Source organism: Crocodylus siamensis, chromosome 5, assembly GCF_052110815.1.
Source record: "Crocodylus siamensis isolate JL-2025a chromosome 5, ASM5211081v1, whole genome shotgun sequence".
Classification (NCBI taxonomy): Eukaryota; Metazoa; Chordata; order Crocodylia; family Crocodylidae; genus Crocodylus; species Crocodylus siamensis.
In genome coordinates this window covers 180,554,489-180,574,240 of record NC_143399.1, presented here as the reverse complement: position 1 = coordinate 180,574,240, position 19,752 = coordinate 180,554,489, and the positions used below count along the sequence as shown (strand labels likewise).

The following is a 19,752-nucleotide window of genomic DNA, read 5'->3' as shown; positions in this document are numbered from 1 at the left end:
TGGGGCAAGATCGTGACTGGTGATTTTGGGACTGAAGACTCTATATCCCGAGAAGGAAAGGGGAAAAAAAAACTTGAAGCAGAACTTTTTGCAAGTAATAAAAGCCAATTGAAAACCCATCTAAATATATAATTCTTAACATTCATTAAAAATCAGTTGGTGTATATTCAGAAAAGGGTAAGACTACTGAGACAGTCAGACTGTAGTATATTGCTTACTTGATTCTTTCTACTCCACCCCATTCAGAATTCTGTTTGTGGTTTTATGGGTCTTAGCAAAAGGTAGTCAAATTAGCCCTACACATCTCATTTAATTTCCTCATTTAATAAAGCTGTTCTTACAGATCTCTCCACTTAATTTTCACAGTAGATGAGAGGTTATTTACATTTCTTCTGCTACTAACAATCTAATCAGGCTTCAAAACTGGCTGGTTGCAATAGCCCAGAGCTGACTAGGCCTGATTTCTAAAATAGTTAAAATATTTTAGCACTTCTGTGACTCTGCCTGAAGATCTCCAAAGTTTTCATTTTTTTAAAACTCTCTCAAAAAGTTCATAATTCAAAAGTTATCTGATGCAATTTAAACCCTCATGAGCTACATGCAACCCATGAGCCACCATTTGTACAGCCTTTCCTCAGACTAGCAGTTTGACTGAAGTTTGTTTCCTAAAACTCCAACCAAATTAGTACTCCTTTCTAATCACCTTAACACACTAGTTCCTAAGTAGTGGAATATATGTGTCTAAATATAAATAGCATGTATCCCTTTGATTTAAGGATACAATCCCAAGTCCCAAGAGTTTATAATCAAAGGGAGAAACTTATAAATACCAGAAGGAAAGAAGGAAAATGCAGAAGGAAGAATGAAAAATATTGTAAATTTCTCCTCTTTTACTCTAAAATGTGAACCGTTTTAGGATGTTTAGATCTCAAAAGTTTTTTTTCTGTAGCACGCAGTCCTTGCAAAAAAACTGAAAATCCTAACAGCTGTTTGAAGTACAGCACTGAGCTGGACTTTGAGAAATTAGCTGGCAGTTTTCACTGCTAAAATAGAGTGTTAGAACACTGGAGTTAAAATTCAGTAGATTTCAAACAGGTGAAGAGCTGTATTACGAAGCTGTGCAAGTGTTGCATTCCTCAAAGATTTTTCAGTTCTACACGATTACAGTATCAGTGCCATGGATGCCAAACCAGACTGGCCTTGTGGGCACATAAATAGGATTTAAACAGAATACTGAGGAACAAGCCACAAAAAATGATTAAGATCAACCCCACTCCAGCAGCTGCAAAACTGGCTATGTGCATAGATTAATTATTGATTCCATTTTGTCCTGGAAACATCCCTAAGTGCCTATGCTTGGGCAACTGCACATACTCAGAAGTGATCCAGATCAGTTGGCAATGTGACTAATTCCTGCGTAAGTGCTTTTGTAACCTGAATCAGTTGGGGAGGCACCTAAAGTCACTGGAAACATACCTGCCGTTCAGTAGCAGAGGAGGAGCAGGAAGTGGAAGTATCTGCCTTTTGTCTGATATCCTAATAGCTAGAGTACTAATTTGGGAAGTAGGAGACCTGGGGTCTAGGCCCTCCTCATTTTGAGGGTATTAAAACCCACTTCCCAGGAAAGTGCCCTAACCAACAGGTTAGGGAAACTCTTGGGGCATCTGTACATGTGCTCTGGGATGGGGAGGAGGGACATTTTAATTAGAGCAGCTGTCAGAAGTCGCTCTAATTAAAACACCTGCAGCATCTCATGCATCCTGCATCCCAAATTTCAAAATCACAGGAGGGGTGCTTTAACTAAAGCTTGTTCAACAAGCCATTTTAAAATGTGGAGACACTGAATACATGAGACACTGCAGCATGTTGGAGCGTTCTGATTAGAACACTCCAGCAGCCTCAATTAATTGAGTAGGAACAAATGTAAAAGTGCCCCTTGGGTTCCAGCTAGGCTGGGAGAAGGAGCAGTGGGGATGGGAAGCAGAGGCTGCAGGGAAAGAGAGGAGAGGGAAGGGGCACGGAGGGGGAGCAATGAGGGAAGGAGGGGCCTGAAACGAGGGACAGGCAGGAGGCAGAAATGTAAAGGGGGGGCAGGCACAAGAAGGGGACAAGATGCTTGATACCTCCCACCCCCCACTGCCTACCCCACTGCAGCAATGGGGAGATAAATTAAAGATGACCCTCCAATAATTAGATTGTATACACAGAAAATTATAAGATTTATTACTGGGGGGGTCATCTTAAATTCATTGTAGTCTGAGATTCAAGTAAATGCAGTAGTTTATTTCTTCAGTAATATAGGATGCACAGAAGCTTTTCATTGCTGCTTTCAACCTAGTTTTTTTCTTTCCTTTATTGTTTTCATTTGTGTTCCTGAAAGTCTATCATAGGTTATATCAGTAAAATAAGATGTCTTTCATCATCATCAAATGTTCTTTATGAATTGTTGTTTTTTTCTTTTATGAAACAAGACTTAAGATACTAGAAAAAAGTTACTGTATTTATACTTTTATTCATCATTATACCTTTAATGTAAAACATAAAGCCATTCTTAGTCTGTCATTTGTAGTCTACAACAAAATGAAAATTTTGGAATGCAAAACCACTGAGAAGTGGTTATGTAATGATTTGAGGAAGAAGGTCAAGAGAGAAAAAATTAGAGGAACTAGATGTTGCATTTGTCTTGGGTTAAGTTGTGCCTGTGTTTGTCCCGGGATTGGCATATATACACAGCAGTCTTCCAGTCAGGGTTTAGTGAGCAGCTACATACACTGCTGCTTTTCTGCCATTGATTTAATTATGCAATCTTGGAGCAACTGTTCAGATGCACTTCACAATGTTGTGGTACAAGCTGTTAGCACTTCTTATTCCAAGAACTCTTTTGTGGGGTTGTCCTTGAATAACAGGCATATGTCTGAAAGATTGAACTTTGTCCCAGGATAAAATAGTTCCCTCCCAGGACAAATGCAGTATCTGTTTGTAACCTGAGTAAATTAGCTAAAAAGTCAATGGACATGAAATTAGAGAGGACAAGCAACTTTTGAAAAGGAGAAATAATAGTTTTGAACTGAGTCCAGAGATGAGGAGGAAGTCACTGAAGGACAACAAATACAAATAAGGGGCTTGCTCAGTTCCCTTAAATGAGAGAAGCTTAGCCACAGTATTTTTGAACTCCTGGTCAAAATTTAAAAGAATAGAGTTTTAAAATGTAATTTAAAAGAAAAGAGTTGAACTGAAGACCTGAGTTGTGCTGAGTGCTTACAGATATAAGTAGGATTTTAAAGAACATGCCTTAAAACTCAAGCTGTAATCTTAATAGTCCTACAAAATATATGAGATAGTTCAAGTTACCAGTCAGTGGCCATGGAATTATAATCCATGTTTTTAAACAATCCAGAAGTTGAGGCTCTTGTAAGGTCTATATTTTGTGTACAGCTTAACTCTAGATTAAGTAGCAACCAGTTTCTTATGTCAGAAAAAGGTTACTTTACTTCATTTTTTTCCTAGTTAATATTTTGAAAATCAATAACAATATTTTAAAATTAATTCATTGTAACGATTCAAAAATATATTAAATCACTACATTTTATAATCTCTATAAAAGCATATTTATGATTTGAATTAACACATTGTCCCTTTTTTTTAGCCTCCATGCCATTAAGAATGAGATGTTTCTTAGGCAATCTCTACACCGTCAGTCAGCATCATTTAACCATGCGACCGTCAGTCAAACAGTATGTAAAGACAACTAGGCAATTGTTTTGTTCCTTTTAGTGGTTTGGGAGAGGATGGGAGGGTTGGAAATTCTTTCAACTTTTTAAATACAGCATAAAGTCAGACAAATTTGAAAGTAAGCAGTATAAAATTTATGAGGCAGTGCTTGAAATATAGTGTATATTTATCTGCACGTTCACAATTCCGTGTTGCTTACACTAATTATGTACATAATTGTAGGTGAAATTCAGGGATGGGTGCTCTTGTTGGGAGGCAAGTTTAGGCAAATCACAGTGTCTTGTACACCACAAATAATACTATTTTAAAATCTTCAATTAATCTGAGAACTAAGAGCATGACTGTAGTTTGCCCAAGGTACCCATATAGGAAAGAAAGGGGTGGTAAGGAGCTCCTTTGCTCAGGGAGTTATTTGCATTGTGTCACAACACATTAAGGAACAGCAGTCTTCAAGGAGCCATTAAGTCTCCATTAACTTCTTACAGAAGTGGGTGGGATGACAGAGTGAGAGAAGTTTTAATTCTGGCCTTTTCTTCTCCTCCAAAACAGCTGCCATTACAGCTGAGATGTCTTAAGGAGGAAGTAATCTAAGCTAGGTACCCACACAGATAATTCGCCTTTGGATTAAAAAAAGACTGAGAGGGTCAATCTTATGAGTCCTTTGAGTCTTAAATTAAATCTCAATTCTCTAGATTTCAGAAGAATCACAGTTCAATCCCTGGTCCACTTCTGCCCTGGCACAAATACTTACTGCCCTATATTCAAGACAAATTGTATTCTTACAATGTAACTCTAGGGAATTGGATAGATACATTCTATTTAGACGAGCACTTAAGGTGGAAATTTTGGTAAAATAGAACTTGAGAGTTTATTAAACATATTTATTACATGGCAGTTGAGTTTATCCAGAGAAAAAAAAACTTTTATTAGCAGAGGTGCTTGCATTTTGATGTCAGGGCAGTGTTTTGATGTCCTTTTGCTTCAGGTTGGTCACAGCTGTAGTGGGCCACAGTTCTTCTATCTACTAGACTTTTATCACCTGCACAATAGAACTTGACATAACAAAAGAAGTCTATAAAACCTGCAGTTGAATGCTTCCAATTCAAAGACTGTGTCAAAGAGTACTTCTGTTGGATCTAACTTATTTTAACTGCAGATGCCTATCCTAAGGAATAAAGATATACATCCACACTCAGTTGGCTCCAAGGAAATGAGTGAAGTCATAAAATACCCTACATTCCCCTAACTTATAGTTCAAAAGGAAAGTCAGTAAAATCATTCCAGATTGAGAGGTCATTCAAGAAGTGATATAGCAATTTAAGACCCAGATAAACAGTTTAAGACCTGGGGAGACAAAGGCCTGGCTGCGATGATATAGTTGGGGCTGGTCTTGCTTTGAGCAAGGGGTTGCACTAGATGACCTCCTGAGGTCCTTTCCAACCCTAATGTTCTATGATTTTATTATTCTAATTCTGATTGTACCTGCAAAGAAAAAATATCATCAAGAGAGCTACCCCTTTGCTTAAATTTAAGCATGTATTTGAATGCCTTGCAGAACAGACTTTTAATGCATAAAAGCAGAATATATGCTGCAGAAAATGTCCATTTGTTGCAGAATCAAATGTAGAATTTCTTGATAATGATGAAATTAAATTAAAATATTAATGTTGCATTTACATATTTTTGTATTAATCCATACTTTTTACTAAGTTCACACCAAATGCAGCTCTGGATATATTCCATTCTCCTAGTTATGAAAGAGATGTTTTAATTCAACCATATATGAAACCACATATTTTTTAAGTGTGTCAGTTGTCTGTGTCATTATTCTACGTATTCCCTATGTAATCAGATGAATAAGACATATACCATTTCAGTATTTTATTAATATTACTTACTTATATGCCAGTATATAGGGTCTTGAGCAAAGACTGTTTTAAACATATTTAATTTGTAGTTGATATGTTACTTTCAGGTTGCTGTTCCTCTCTGTATTGAAACTGGTTCAAGCGAAATGAAGATGGATAGAGGTGGTTTATATGTGCCCTCACATTTGGTATGCAACCTAATTTTTCACTAAATGTAAATTATGTTCTAATTTTTTCTGTGATTAATGTGCATAGTACAATTTTTGACAATTTTGAAAAGTATGGGATCAGATTTTATGTAAGAATCAAAATCTATGGTTTGTACAATGAAAGACTGATTTGCTGATTTTTTTTTTTTAATAGTGGCCAATGCTTTGTTGTACAAATCTGAAAATTCTCTGTGCTGGTCTACACGCTAATAGTCCTTTACAAGCACTGTTTACTTTTACATGAATGCAGGGATTTTTACAATACAAAATTTTCAGTGTTAAATAGTGACTGTGTAATAGGGCTACTCTTATATTGTCTTGTTATTGTATGCATTTGATAATAAATACAAGATTCTGTTTTAACTATAAGGTATTATTTACAAACAATTCTAGGCTTTTATGGTTGGAGATATTGCCTTCTGAGTATGAATTGATATAACTGTCATAAACAGTATGAAACAAGAACTGTATGAGCCTGATAAGGGTCAGCTCTGACTAAAATAGATAGGAATCATGCACTTAATTTGGGACCACAGTAACTGTTTTTTGGCAAATGTTTCTGTCAGTTCCGTGGGTTTGTTGATTAGACTTCCGGATGACAGACATTTAAACATTAAAACTTAAGATGACAATAAAATAGATGTAGTTAAACAGAGTGAAATGGAATATTAAGAGCCGGGACCAGCATGGTATTGAAGTTTAATGAAAATAAAACATTGTTGATGCCTTTTAAAAAAAATGAAAAAGTAATACCAAACATTTTGTTAGAGTTGTTGTATGGAATTCAAGAGAATACACATCAAGGTTATAAAAACAACTCTAGCTCTCCATCTAAAAATGCAATTAGCTTACACAAATTTTTAAAAGAAAAAGAAAAGATTAGCAATAAGTAAAAAAAGTCTGAATGGTATCCATCTGTCACATAGCTTTCTCTCAGAAAGCTGTATGTGAAAATATAAACACCTTAATCACATTTATACAGAGATTGTGAATGATCTGTTCTTCCATAGAATTATATCTATTCTACCAAATCAAATAATATAATAAATTTAATAGATGTCTCAGCTAAAATCTTTGGGCACCACTTGTTACACCATCTCATAGCATGGGTAAAAAGAGAAAACATATTATATGAACATCAGACTGGATTTAGGGATATTCCGCTATTGATACCATATTTATCCTTTGGTTTTTCAGACACAAATACATGCAAATGTACAAATCAGCATTGTATGTTGCATTTGTTGACCTATCAAGAGCTTTTGATGGTATAGATAGAAGTAAACTTTGGGAAAAATTGTTAAATTATGGGATTGACCCTTCTCTTTTGCATCTGCTGATAGAATATTATAGAGATATATGGGCCCAAGTTAGGTGGGGCCTGAGAGGGCGCACTTCCACAGAAATTTCAGATACAAAAAGGGGCTAGACAAAAGATATATTTTGGCCCCCTTGCTATTTAAACTTTATATGAATGATATTATTGGAAACATGCAGGATGCTTGTTTTCATTCTCCAAAATTACTAGCAACCCCAATCCCTATTTTAATGTACACAGGTGACACCATCATACTGTCAAGAACTCCCATCGGATTACATAGATCAATTACAACTTTTAAGCATCTTTGTGTACAAAATAACAAAGTTAAATCATGATAAATCCAAAATAATGTTTGATGAAATACCCATGGAATATGGAGAGAATCAAACTCGAAGTTGTTAAAACCTATAGGTACCTGGGTGTGATGTTTACAGCTTTTCCATCATGGAAACACCACGTTCAGTTGGTTAAAACTAAGGCAGCCCAATCAGCAGTGGCTAGAAAGAAATTTTATGACACCACAGCAGGACAATCAGTCCAAGCTCTCATATTAACATATAAAGCCAAAGTTGCGTCCCAGAACCTGTATGGTGCTGATGTGTGGGGCTATGCCACCAGTAGTGATGTAGACATACCTCAGAATAAGTTTCTTAGGGCTCTTTTAGGTCTTCCTTCTTCAACTCCCACATCCTTCTTGAGATTAGAGATGGGATTAGATTCCATTTTAACTAATATTATTATTAGAATGGCAGGATTCTGGTTTAAAATCCTGCCTCTTCTACTGTCTTGCTTGCTCAAATTATGCTATATAGAAGATATCAATAATCCCCCTTCTCTTCAACCTCCCTGGCTAGCTTTTCTCCCCACACTTTTGCATTTTCCAGAATAGGACACTATGTCAAAGACAATGAAAGACTCTTCTCCCCCATAGAAAAGATTCAGGTTTTCCAGAGGTCCCAAGATGTTGCCAGGCAGAATGATTTTGCAGTGGCTAGGACTACTCGCATTGCCCCTCTGTATATTCTTTGGAAATTAGATTGGGGAGACTGGGGGTGGAGAAAGGTATTTACAGCTGCATCTCAACAATAAATGGCAAACCTCTTTGACTAGACTTAGGACCAAACAGATGCCCACAGCTGTTTTGGCTGTTCGTAGATTTTCTATTCCAAGGGCTAAAAGATGTTACCCAGCCTGTCTAGGAGTTTTGGAAGATACTATTCATTATGTTTTAGAATGTCCTTTATATAATGAATTAAGGAGAAAGCATTTATCACGGTTCTTGCAGAAATTGGCATACTTTTCAAACAGAGAGAAATTAATATGGCTCCTCCAGGAAACAGATCCATATTTAGTAAACCATCTTGCAGTTTTTGCTTACAAGGCTGAAGCAATCAAAGCTAAACAACCTTTACTGTTGATATGACCAATAAACTTTATCACTATATTTGTTTTTTACTGTGTTAATTGTGGACTATGCATAATATTTTTATAACTTCATGATCTGATTTATCACCGTATTTGTACTTGGTTATGTTAATTCTAGGAGTAGGAATAATGCTTTTATAATGATTGGCCCTGTTTTATTATTACATTTGCATTTCTATTAATTTTGTTTAAATTTATATTATGCTTATGTGTCTGTTATGTTGCTATGTTATGTTGTTTTTGGGAGAATGGCTTTCAGCCAGAATCCCTAAGAAATTGAATTGAATGAAATCAACTTAATCAGCTTATGATCAGCCTTAACCAGAAAATGTTCCCCTACTAGCCACAGATACCTTCCCAATCATCTACAGAGAGAAAAGAAAAGAAAGGGGGAGTTACAGATGTTCAGATTACAGTTGGAACAGAAATGTACAATTTGTATGAAGATGGTGAGTACAAAATTTGGGGGGGAAATAATGTACTTTGTTATTTCGTTATGTATTTCTAGCTGCATAGCTTACAGTTTAGTGTGAACCTTTTTATTTCTATATTCTGTCTTTGATATGGCATGAATCTGAAATCCAGTTTATCCCATTAGCCAATAGTCAGTGGTACATTTTCAGTAACATTTATGAGTACAGGATTCTTAATATGTAAGAACCCTGTATTTAATTCCATCCATACTCTTCTGAAAAGATACACCTGAAGGGCTTCCATAGTGTTTTTATGAGCACACCTTATTATCAGACAAGTGTGAATATGTGATATTTTAAAAGTAATGCAACAGTCTGATGAAAGGCAAAACACTTTTAATTCTTTTATAAGCATTAGGAGAATTATGAATTGTATTTATTATCTAATTTAACAGTTTGTTTAATGAAATCTCAGGGTCCTTTATCTAGTAAGGCATTTAAGCATGTCCCTAATGTTATACAGGTCAGTACTGTATTTTATCAAATCTCAGACAAGGTTTTTACCCCAGTCAACATAGGAGGGAAAGCCCCTTGTCTTGGATTTCAGTAAAAAGCAGGGTGGCAAGCAGCTGCTGTGGTTCCAGCTCTGACCCCAACCCTGGCCTCAGGATAGGAGTTGGAGCCACAGCCACTGCCAAGCTCCATCACTTCTTTGCCCCTTGCAGCTGCTTCTGCCCCGACACCACCTTCTCAACTCCCGCCCTCCCCCTCCTCCCCCCATCACGCAGTTGTGGCTCTTGCTCTAGTCCACTCCAGCTAGAGACAAGGAAGACATTGTGGCTCCAGGCCCTGACCAGGCAGGCAGTGGTTGGAGCTGTCACCACCACAACCACTGCTGCCTGGGTGGGCACAGGCTGCAGCTGGAGCCAGGGGGTACAGGCATGGGGGGGAAGGTGGCAGAAGGGACAAGTGCTGGGGCCAAGGTACAAAGGAGACAGGGCACGGATCAGGTCACTTAACTCCCTTGCCACCTGCACCACCACCACCCACCCCCCTTGCTTCTGCTTTCCCTGCTACCGTGGCTGAGGTGGGATGAATTTAAGACAATTTTCCAATAATTGGATTCAAGACATGAAAAATTATAAATTATAAATCACAGATATAATTTTCCATTGTCTAGCATCTAACTATGTGGAGGGGTCATCTTAAATTAGAAGTCATCTTGGATTTGGGTAAATATGGTAACACCACTGAAATCCAGAAACTTCACTTGTCTAAACTTAAGCACGTTTAAATGCTTTGTTAGACCAAAGCCACAGTATGCATACATCTCATTGATAGTGTGGAGACTGAAACTAGATACCACCCTTACCGTTTGTGAAAATAAGTCAGTCATTTGGTTGTTTGGGTGGTAGTAGACTAACAAACAAAAAAAACCTGATTAAAACGTTTACATTTGGCAATGTTCTGCTCTTTCATTATGTTTTCATAACTCCACACCGTTTCCATCTTTGATGCTCGTAAGTGCAGAGAAAACCTGCATACGGTTTTGGAAGTTAATCTTGTCAAGTCAATTGTGTAGAAGTGGCATTGCAAGTCTTTTGTAGGCTTCCAAGTCAGTAATGTTGCCAGCTTGCCTGTGGAACATTACTTCATAGGATCTGCAAAGTACTTACATGAGTATGCTCATTGTTCTCAGAGGCTTCTAGTCCTGTCACTGAAAACCTCCTGTCTCCTTTGTTGTTTGTGTTGGCATTAGCTTATTCTGTGTTATTTACTGAAATAATACCATTGAGCATGTTATTACTATGTACCCTGGAGGTAGTAACTCAAAACTGTGTTGTGTCCCATTTCACATACTACCATCTATTAGGCCTATGAACTGATGCTAAACTTTCAGGCCTATGAACTGATGCTAAACTTTCAAATAACTAACTTCTCTCTTCATGGCTAATGATCTCTATAGCATGATTTGCAGTATCACTATCCAGAGGGTTTTCTTCATGACTGAGGGTAAAGGAAATGCCAGACTCTGAACCTAAGAAGTGCTGTATTCAAGAGGACTTGAATCTGTGCAGGCTTGAATCTGGCTTCCTTTTGGTGGTGATTCTCAATCAGGTCTGACCCAGAGAACTATTTTTCTTCCTCCTGGAGGAACTGAACTCAATATCCCTAGTTCTTAAATTCAGAAGTCATTATCCCAGAGGGAATGAAGTCTATTATCCCTGAGTATAAGATCAAGAACCTTTGAGGAATCCTTGTGTACAGACATTTTGCACAGGGTGAGGGGGTAAGTTGGTGGGTGCATGTGTGTGTATGTGGGTATGCATTCCTCTGTAGTTGCAAGTAATTCTCTGTGTGCTACGTACCACAGAGATGAAATGCTGGTTAGAGCAAACTGAAACAGCATGCACCAGCAAGGAGCCCAAAAATTTCACTCAGAAAAGAGAATTAGTTTCATTTCTGTGCACTTGATCACAGACTATCTGAGATATGTACAGACATTTCTCAGATACTGATGAAGCAGGAAACTGATGGTCTCCATAGCATCCGTAACTTTATTGATCGGTTAGTAACATTATTTATTAGTAAACACCCATGTTTCTGTGCAACTCTGCCAACTTTAGAAATTGCTTTGGCCAAAGAGGGAATTTCCTCACTGCAAGAAACAAGCATAATGCCTCACATATCACATTAGAGACAAAACTTTCTGAATAGCAGGCCTGCATGCTATTTGTAAAACTGTTAAACGTGCACGAAGTGACATTTGAGTCCACTTGGCATACTCAACAGATAATGTTTAAATGCAAAGAAGCAGTTGGGAACCTTAATGAGGCACAACTAAATGGACTTTAAAAAAGAGGCATAGGACATTTTGAGAGACTAGAATCATCAAATCATAGAATCAACGAGTCGGAAGGGACCTAGACAGATCATCTAGTCCGACCCCCTGTCATGGAGCCTCCTCCTCTATCTCTACAGAAGGACTTCTGATCCCCTCTATCTCATGGGACCAATGACAGGTCTATTCTGCTTCTTCTCACCTGGGACTGACTCCCAAAGCCTCATGACTGGTCTTTTCTTCTTTCTTCCTCCATTCATACACAAATTCTATGTGCTGTTATTACAAAGGGTGTGTGTGGGGAGTGGGGAGACAGATATCACAGAACCATGATTCTTTGGCTGTCTCTTTTCAAACTCTGACACCACTCCATCATGCTTGGGGGCTAGCAGGCCTCCCACTGCCATCTTACTTTTAGCCTTTTCTTTGTCTAAGTAAAAGAGAAGTCAAAGAGTTACATAAGCAAATCATAAAAATAGTCATTCCCAAGTGTAATCAACAAATCAGATGCAGGCTGTTCCCTTTCTTCATTCTTCCACAATCTACATTGTTCCACAAAGAATACCAATACTAATACTAATACCAAGTATATTTAAAACCAAAAGGCAAACTACATATTTCAGTTTCCCATAGAATACATGTGTATGTACTGAATTTAAGCCATTCTTACTGAGTAGTGACTGAATGAGGTACAAAAACGAAATGGACATTTTTCAAGGTACTAAAATTAAATAATTTAAATGTGGCTATTTAATAATTGAGGAACTTCAATCTGCTGGTTTTAATACTGAGTGGTGTTCACCATTGCCTTGTATAGGATTTAAATATCAGTATTTGATTCTGCCAGCATTTCTAAGGCACATCATCAACCATGACTAAGTTTTTCCCTATGTATAACTGAAAAACAAGGCTAGTCTTGCAAAGCTGTTCTACTCATGCTACTTTGATGCTTTTCAGCGGTCCCATTATGATGGAGCTAGTGATAGCATATATAGACATTTTGCTTCTGTTGCTGTACTGCTTCAAGGAACAAACTATTTTAACTCAGCAAGTGAAACTTCCATAAGATTGTTATTGTTAACTCGGGAAAAGGCTTCAGACAAATTTTGAAAGTTGCTGCTTATCACCACAGAACATTTGATGTGCTTCAAAAACTACAAGAACCATGGTGACATTCAAAAGCAAGAAAGAAGAAAATGTTGTTTTGCCGGACAACACTACTTCAAGGCCGCTGCCATGAACACATTGAAAATGTGCCCTTACATAGAAAAAATTCACAAATCCAGCTATGTAAAATGAAATAATGGAAAATATGCCTCTTAAAATTGTGAAAAATATTTCTGAGTAAAAATTTGGATAATGATACATAATTATGATAAATGAAAAAAAGAGCTTCTCCAAAAATAGAGTGTTTTTATGACCATGATATCTTGGTGACATGGATGTTCATAAATTACACATTGGATTATGCAATGTAGCTTTGCATACGTAAAGCAAATGTAATCATATCAATAAGTGAAGCTATAATAGAACATTGAAATGTAAGCATTGACAACTATTGCAGATATGCTATGAAGATCACTAATAGGTAAAGGTTAGTATCAGGGGCCGTGTCTACGTGAGACGCTTGCGTAACCAAGTACTAAATGACTGCGCAGTAACCGGCAGTAGCATCTCTGCATGGCTTCGAGGAGATGCTGTCTGCGCAGTAGCTTGTTATGACTGCGCTGTAGCATCGCATCACAGTTCATACCCTACAATGCTACTGTGCAGTATGAATGAGCTATTCCACAGCAGTAATGAGGTACTGCACAGTAAACATCTGGTGTTGACACAGCCAGGCACAGCAGTCAATCTGTAATGGAAGTAACCACCAACAGCAACTACATTTTGCTATGGACATGCTTTACGTTTGACAGTACCTTATGAAAAGGTACTATACTCCTGCTTTTGCTTACAAAAAGGAAACCTTAATTTTAAAATCAGATTAACAAAATGCCATATTTCTGGGCATAATATATGGGGTTTTAAGTACATTACTAGGCACCTGTATCTGTCCAACAAGATGGACCCTCAATGCAGATGCATTGGCATCCATTTCTGAGAGCTTACTTGTGCACTGGGAAACTTGGGAGGTTTTAAATGATGCAGCAGAAGATATAGATCAGCTGAATTGGGATATAGCAGCTCAGATGAAAAGTTTAACTTTCTCTGTGGTACTGCGGGAAGCTAAAGTATTAACCATAGCCTGTCTGTAGGTGTTGGATATTTCAGTAACAGTAACTTTTTCAGCAAACAACTCTTATAATAAAGACAATTTAGTCTATCCAATACAATGAAAACTTCTGCTCTATTCTGGTAGCTAATCTATTAGAAAAGTTTAAAACTGGAGAATGTCAAGAAGCCTGAGCTTCCAAGGATGAAAAAGGTCCCAAGAAAATGTAAATAAGGGACACCTAGATTCATCAAAGAAGTTGCATAAGTACATCTACTGGAAGGAATTGATTTGTGGTGGCCAATATTCAGCCAAAATTTGAAGAGACTCCAAAACTTCCCCAAAATCTTTACACATCCATAAAAACTGCAGACATAATAGAAATGTAATTTCAAGATACATGTTGGGTTTATGGTTTCAATTTCATGATCATCTGATTACTAACCTGTATTAATTGCAAGTAAAGTGTCATCTTATAGAAAGAATGGTTGAAGTCAGTTCATAAATACTTCTCTTCACTCAGCCAAACTGAATGTCAGATGTTCTCCAAAGTGGTGAAATTGATAACGACTACTTTGGTGACACTGACAGCCATTGCTGTACGTGAGAGTAGTTGTAATTATACATGGCTGTAATGCACAATGGAAAAATCATGTGTAGGATTTTATAAGAACACAAGAGCAAAACTGATTACTTATAGCTGACATATTTGGAAGAATTCACAGTAAGACATCCAAGATGAACTTTCTGAGATCTGAAAACTAACCTTTCAAGTTTTAAAAAGTAGTACTTTAACAAGTAGATTTTTGCCATGGCTAAATTTGTTCACTTTTAGCAAAATGAGATTAAAAAGCCTCTGTCTCAAACTCATTTTTCTTTTATTTACTATTGGAGTCCCTAAAGTTCAGGAAGCAAAAGTCATTTCAATCCCCCAATTTTACTTTTGAAGTCTAATTAGAAATACAAATGGTTTTCAATGGAAATAAGCACTGCCTTCCATAAATAAGCACAAGTGCTTTATTTGAATATGAAGATTGGTTTAAAATTTAGGCTTTGAAAAATTAGGAAAAATTATTATAATTATTACTGTAGAGTCTAACTTCTTGTATAATGCAATCAAATAATTAATAAACACTCATTTTGCAGTGTTGCTGTGCTTGGCTACAGCTTAAAAGTTCTGCCCCACTAGTGACTGTATTCCAGTTTTTAGAGTAATGACTAATTTATCTCTTAACTATTGTACAGTAAGATGAAGAGCACTGCATAATTGAATGTACAGTATAGTGAATAACAGCATTAAACAATTTAAGGAGAAATTTCAGAAGTATTAAATTATCTCTCAGCTGCAAAGCATCCACCACAAAAAAAGGAAATATAACTATGCCGGAAAGACAGCTATTACCAAGAAATAGCCTGTTTGAAATCTCTCATTTCTGTTCTGAAACTAAATTGATACATCAAAACAAAAAAAGGTGTTGCACCAAGGAATTACCATGAAAAAACTGTTGACTTCAATAATATCTAAAGCTTAACTATAATTTTATCACATGTAATTGGAAGCGTTCCTATTGTACAAATGCAAAATTAAAATCATCATGATCTACAACATGAAACGTATTTTTCATTAAAATGTATATTTTAGAATGTTCTGCACATTTTTCTGCAAATTAATAGTTCTAAAATTAGAATGATTTCCAATTAGGGCTGACTCATCAAGAGAAAAGACAGATAATTTTAGGCAGACACACAAACAGACAATCACATATTTATTCTTCTTTTATCACTAGTTCACCCTTCTATGTGCCTGATTCCACAGCCACTGCAAAGTTTCTATTAGTTTTGGTGGTGCAGGATTCATTCGTACTTCTGTATTGATCTCCACCCACTTGTTACCTTTCAGCACCATAGACACTGCACATAGTTCATGCATTCTGTCAGCAAAGTAGACTCTCCTAGCAAGAATGGTACTTGGTAACAACCTATCCAGGCTTCAGAAGCCAGGATTCCACATCATTCATAATTAGTGATGGACTTCCATTCATGTTTCAGGGATCTCTGTCTTTTATAGGACTGTTCTGCATGAGTAAGATCCATAGGACCATATCCAGAAATTTAAATTAATTGACTTCACTAAGTAATTTTTTTTAGATTTCTAGAGAATGACCCATGAAGACAGGGGTGCTCAACCCCCGGCCCACAGAGTCATGTGATCCAGCCCTCATGGCTTCCCATAGGTCTGTAAATTTGGTGGGGGCGAGTGTGGGCAATTAATGCTGTCACCATTCCCCCACTGCCAGATTTCCAAGCCCCACAGGCCAAATAACTAGATTCCACTAGCATGCAGGGAGTTGGGACCAAGACAGCAGGGCCCAATCCAATGCACATGGGGCTGGATCTGAGGCTAGGGCTGGAGATGCGGGACTGATGCCGTATGCACAGGACTGGGGCTAGGGCAGTAGAGAACCAATTAGGTGCACGTAGGGACAAGGCTGGAGCAGAGGGGCCTAATGTGGCATGCCGGGGCTGGGGCTGGGGCTGGGGTGGCAGGCCTGATCCAGCATAGTGCTGGGGCTGTGGCCACATCTGCAATATAGTGTGCAGGATTGGACATTATGACAGAATGGATCTGGCCCATGAGCCAACCCCACACCACCCATCTGGCCAATGGAACCAAAAGAACTGCTTGGGCACTACTGCATTAAGATAACTGTAAAGTCAGTGTGGCCAGTGCTGCATTGGTTTGGTAGCTTGCACTTCAGTCAAATGAATAATGTAACTTCTCTCAAAGACTAATATTTTGATATTTGGAAAATGAAGAAGCAATAATGTTCTAACAATTATACTTTAATCTAACAATAAGATAGTAATTATCTATATTGAATAAGAATACACCAAAGGAATAGACATATGAGAAAAAAAATTTTATTTCAAAAGCATTAAAGCTCTGCATTATGGACATTATATTTAAATTAACTAGATCATTAGATAAATTTGCAGTAGTAAGTATAGTGAAAGAAAGAATGTTTGTCAGCATTTAAAAGTTTGCATGAGCAGGGATAAGACATTCATAAGTAAAATTTTGCAAGGATATTTATTCTATTTCTTGTTTAACAGTGATAAAATTGGGTAGCTAAGAACATCTTTACCTTCCATTGTATGACATGCACTGGAGTTGATTTTATGTACTCAAGAAGACTTTTCTCACAGTCTGGTATTTGGATACTATTGACTTTGTAATCTCTGGACACATTCTTAATGAGTAGAAAAGACATGAATCTCAAAGATAAAAACTCGGAATAACAGTGATTCTTTAGGACTTGTCAGCAAGAGAAAGCGCAAACATAAATATCTGATTTACAGAAGCAGCGCAAATTATTCTGCTAGATTACATTGTTTGTTTCTGTTTCAAATTACTCTGTCAATCCAGGATGAAGGGGTTAAGAGGTCAGTTTAAAAAGTGGTTGAAAGGGCACTGTCAAGGAATTTTTCATAAATTTCAAATCTATATTTGTAACAGTATTTTAGATACATAAAACCACTGTTTCCCTATCAGAATAAAAGACTTATCCTGTTTCTGTTAACACCAGTTCAATATCTCTATTAATGTTTATAGGAGTAGGATCCTTGCATGTTGAACTAAAACCAAGTAGCCAAGTTTACTGTTGCATGTTTCTGTTACATTCCTGTAATTTATTATTTTTTAAGCTTTCGTGGTAAAGGTTTGCTTGCTTTCCTCTTGGGGGGAATGGGGAAAAACAGAAAACTGTGTAGACTTCGGGAAACAGATATTAGGAAGAGGACCTTTCAAATTTGGAATCTGAGTAGGTTAATGTACTTGTAAATGCCCAAGCACAGGAGGAAAGTATGGTCATCTTCAGGGCTAGAATTACACTTTGACTCTTGGAGGAAAGGGGGGGGTCTGCAAAAAAAATAATTAAACCAGTTCATTGGAAGGAGCAATCACGTCGAAGGACACCGCCCCCCTTTATGATTTTCAGATCTTACAGGGAGGGGGAGCTCTGGTCTCTTACCCCATGACCCTGGTTATCTTGTGCCTAACTAGAAGCTCAAGGCTGCTGGGAATTCCTGCCAGCCATGGGGCTGTGCCCTAAGCCCTACAACAATCACATCCGCGCACACTCATACACTAGGGGGGCAGATCCTGCGAGGTGCTTTAGCACCCTGTGAAAAGTTTTTGGAGTGCCACAGGCCCTTGAAATCCAAGGGTTTGATCCTTCACCGACTTCAGGCAACAAAACCTCTCCCATTGACTTCAGCAGGTATGGGCTCGGAGCCACTTTGAGATGCTCGGCCTCCTCAAGACTGGGCCTTATTGATGTATCAATACATTCTTGAGCACTTCGGAGACATGTCATGTTTGCTTATTTTGTGTTTCCTCCCCAGCCCTTCCTTCCCTATACACAGCGCCCAGCGAGGAGCTCTGCGGGGCCAGAGCGTGTGGAGTGAACTTGCTCTTTCTTGGCTGAACCCTGCAGTCAAGTGCGAGGTGCGGGCAGCTGCCAGCCTCTGCACTCCCCACCCCGCCCCGCAGTGCAGCTGTCCGCACCTCTTGTGAGCCGCACCCTGGGGTGCCCCGGGGGGCTGCCAGAGCTGCCGCCAGCACTGCCCGAGGCGGATCCCTGCCGTAAGGGTGCTAGCAAGGGCACCCATGTAGTGCCAGACATGCCCACACCCAGGGCACACACGGGATAGCTGGTATTTTCCCTCATGCAGAGCCCGGGGACGAAGTGTGGAGGGGGCTGAGGATCTCCGCACGGCCAGAGCCCCTTCCCGGCCCAGATCCCACAACCTTGTTCCACTTGCTCACGGCTGGCAGTGCCCACCTCGGCCCCGCGCAGCACGAAGCTCCGCCGGGGGGAGGCTCAGCGCAGCCCTTGGAGAGCAGGCTCCGGGCCCTGACCCGAGGAAAGGCGGCCTCCCCGAAGCCCGCCTTCCCCTGGCAGCCTGGGCTTGCTGCCCCTGCCCAGGCCACGCAACCTAGCGGCTTCGGACTGGACCCGGCGGGGCCGAGTCGGGCCTGGGCCCTGGGCCTGCGCGCGGGGGTGAGCGCCGGGCGGGGCGCGGCTCCCTCCTGTGTCCCGGCGCTGGAGCCGCTGAACTCGAATCCGCCCGGGCGCAGCCCCGTGTCCCGCGCGAGTGCGGGCTGCGGCCCCGAGGGCACGGCCGGGCGGGGTGAGGGGCCCGAGCGGGCCCTTGCGCAGCGTCCGGCGGCAGGGCGAGGCGAGGGGCGGCCCGCGGCGGGGGCTCCGCGGGACCTGCGGGGCACGGGGCTGAGTGCAGCGCGGCGCCCGGCGCGGCTGCCTGGGGCGGGGAGCCGGGCGTGCCCTTTGCCACGGCGCGGCCAGGCGCTCAGTGCAGGTGTATAACGCGGGGGCCCGTGGCTGGGGTGAGGGGGTTTCCGCCGCCGCGCAGCCCCCGCGCCGCGGGGAAGCGTGGTGGGAGACGTCTGTGGGCGGGCGCGACACGCGGGGCACCGGCCCGGAGCGCCTCTGCCCGGCGGCGGCGGGTCGTGCGCGGAGCCTCTCGCCCGCTCCCGCGCACGCAGTTGTGTCGCTGAATGAAACGCCCCTACTTTTCCAATCGGTTTAATCCGCTGGGAGCCAAAGGCGAGAATAAATTATACCATCACGTGTAATGTTAGTGACTCTTTAAGTGGGATTTTTCATTCAAACGTTGTCATTAAAATAGAAAGGCCCTTTGGTTGTG

At 39.8% G+C, this 19,752-nt stretch overlaps 1 protein-coding gene across 2 annotated transcripts in view; it reads left to right on the top strand.

Annotated features, from left to right (window-relative positions):
- C5H10orf67 (chromosome 5 C10orf67 homolog) overlaps positions 1 to 17,542 on the top strand; it is an 88,961-nt gene extending 71,419 nt beyond the window's left edge. Inside the window, exons 13-16 of one of the 2 annotated variants that reach the window (XM_090047321.1) lie at positions 3,647 to 3,734; positions 5,708 to 5,788; positions 8,899 to 9,004; positions 12,943 to 17,542. In XM_090047321.1, coding sequence (XP_089903447.1) covers positions 3,647 to 3,734; positions 5,708 to 5,788; positions 8,899 to 9,004; positions 12,943 to 13,109 — 442 coding nt within the window. In that variant the 3' untranslated portion in view covers positions 13,110 to 17,542. Of the gene's footprint in view, positions 1 to 3,646; positions 3,735 to 5,707; positions 5,789 to 8,898; positions 9,005 to 12,767 lie in introns of both variants that reach the window. The other variant, XM_090047322.1, reaches the window with a different exon arrangement.
- Positions 17,543 to 19,752: the final 2,210 nt, after the last annotated feature.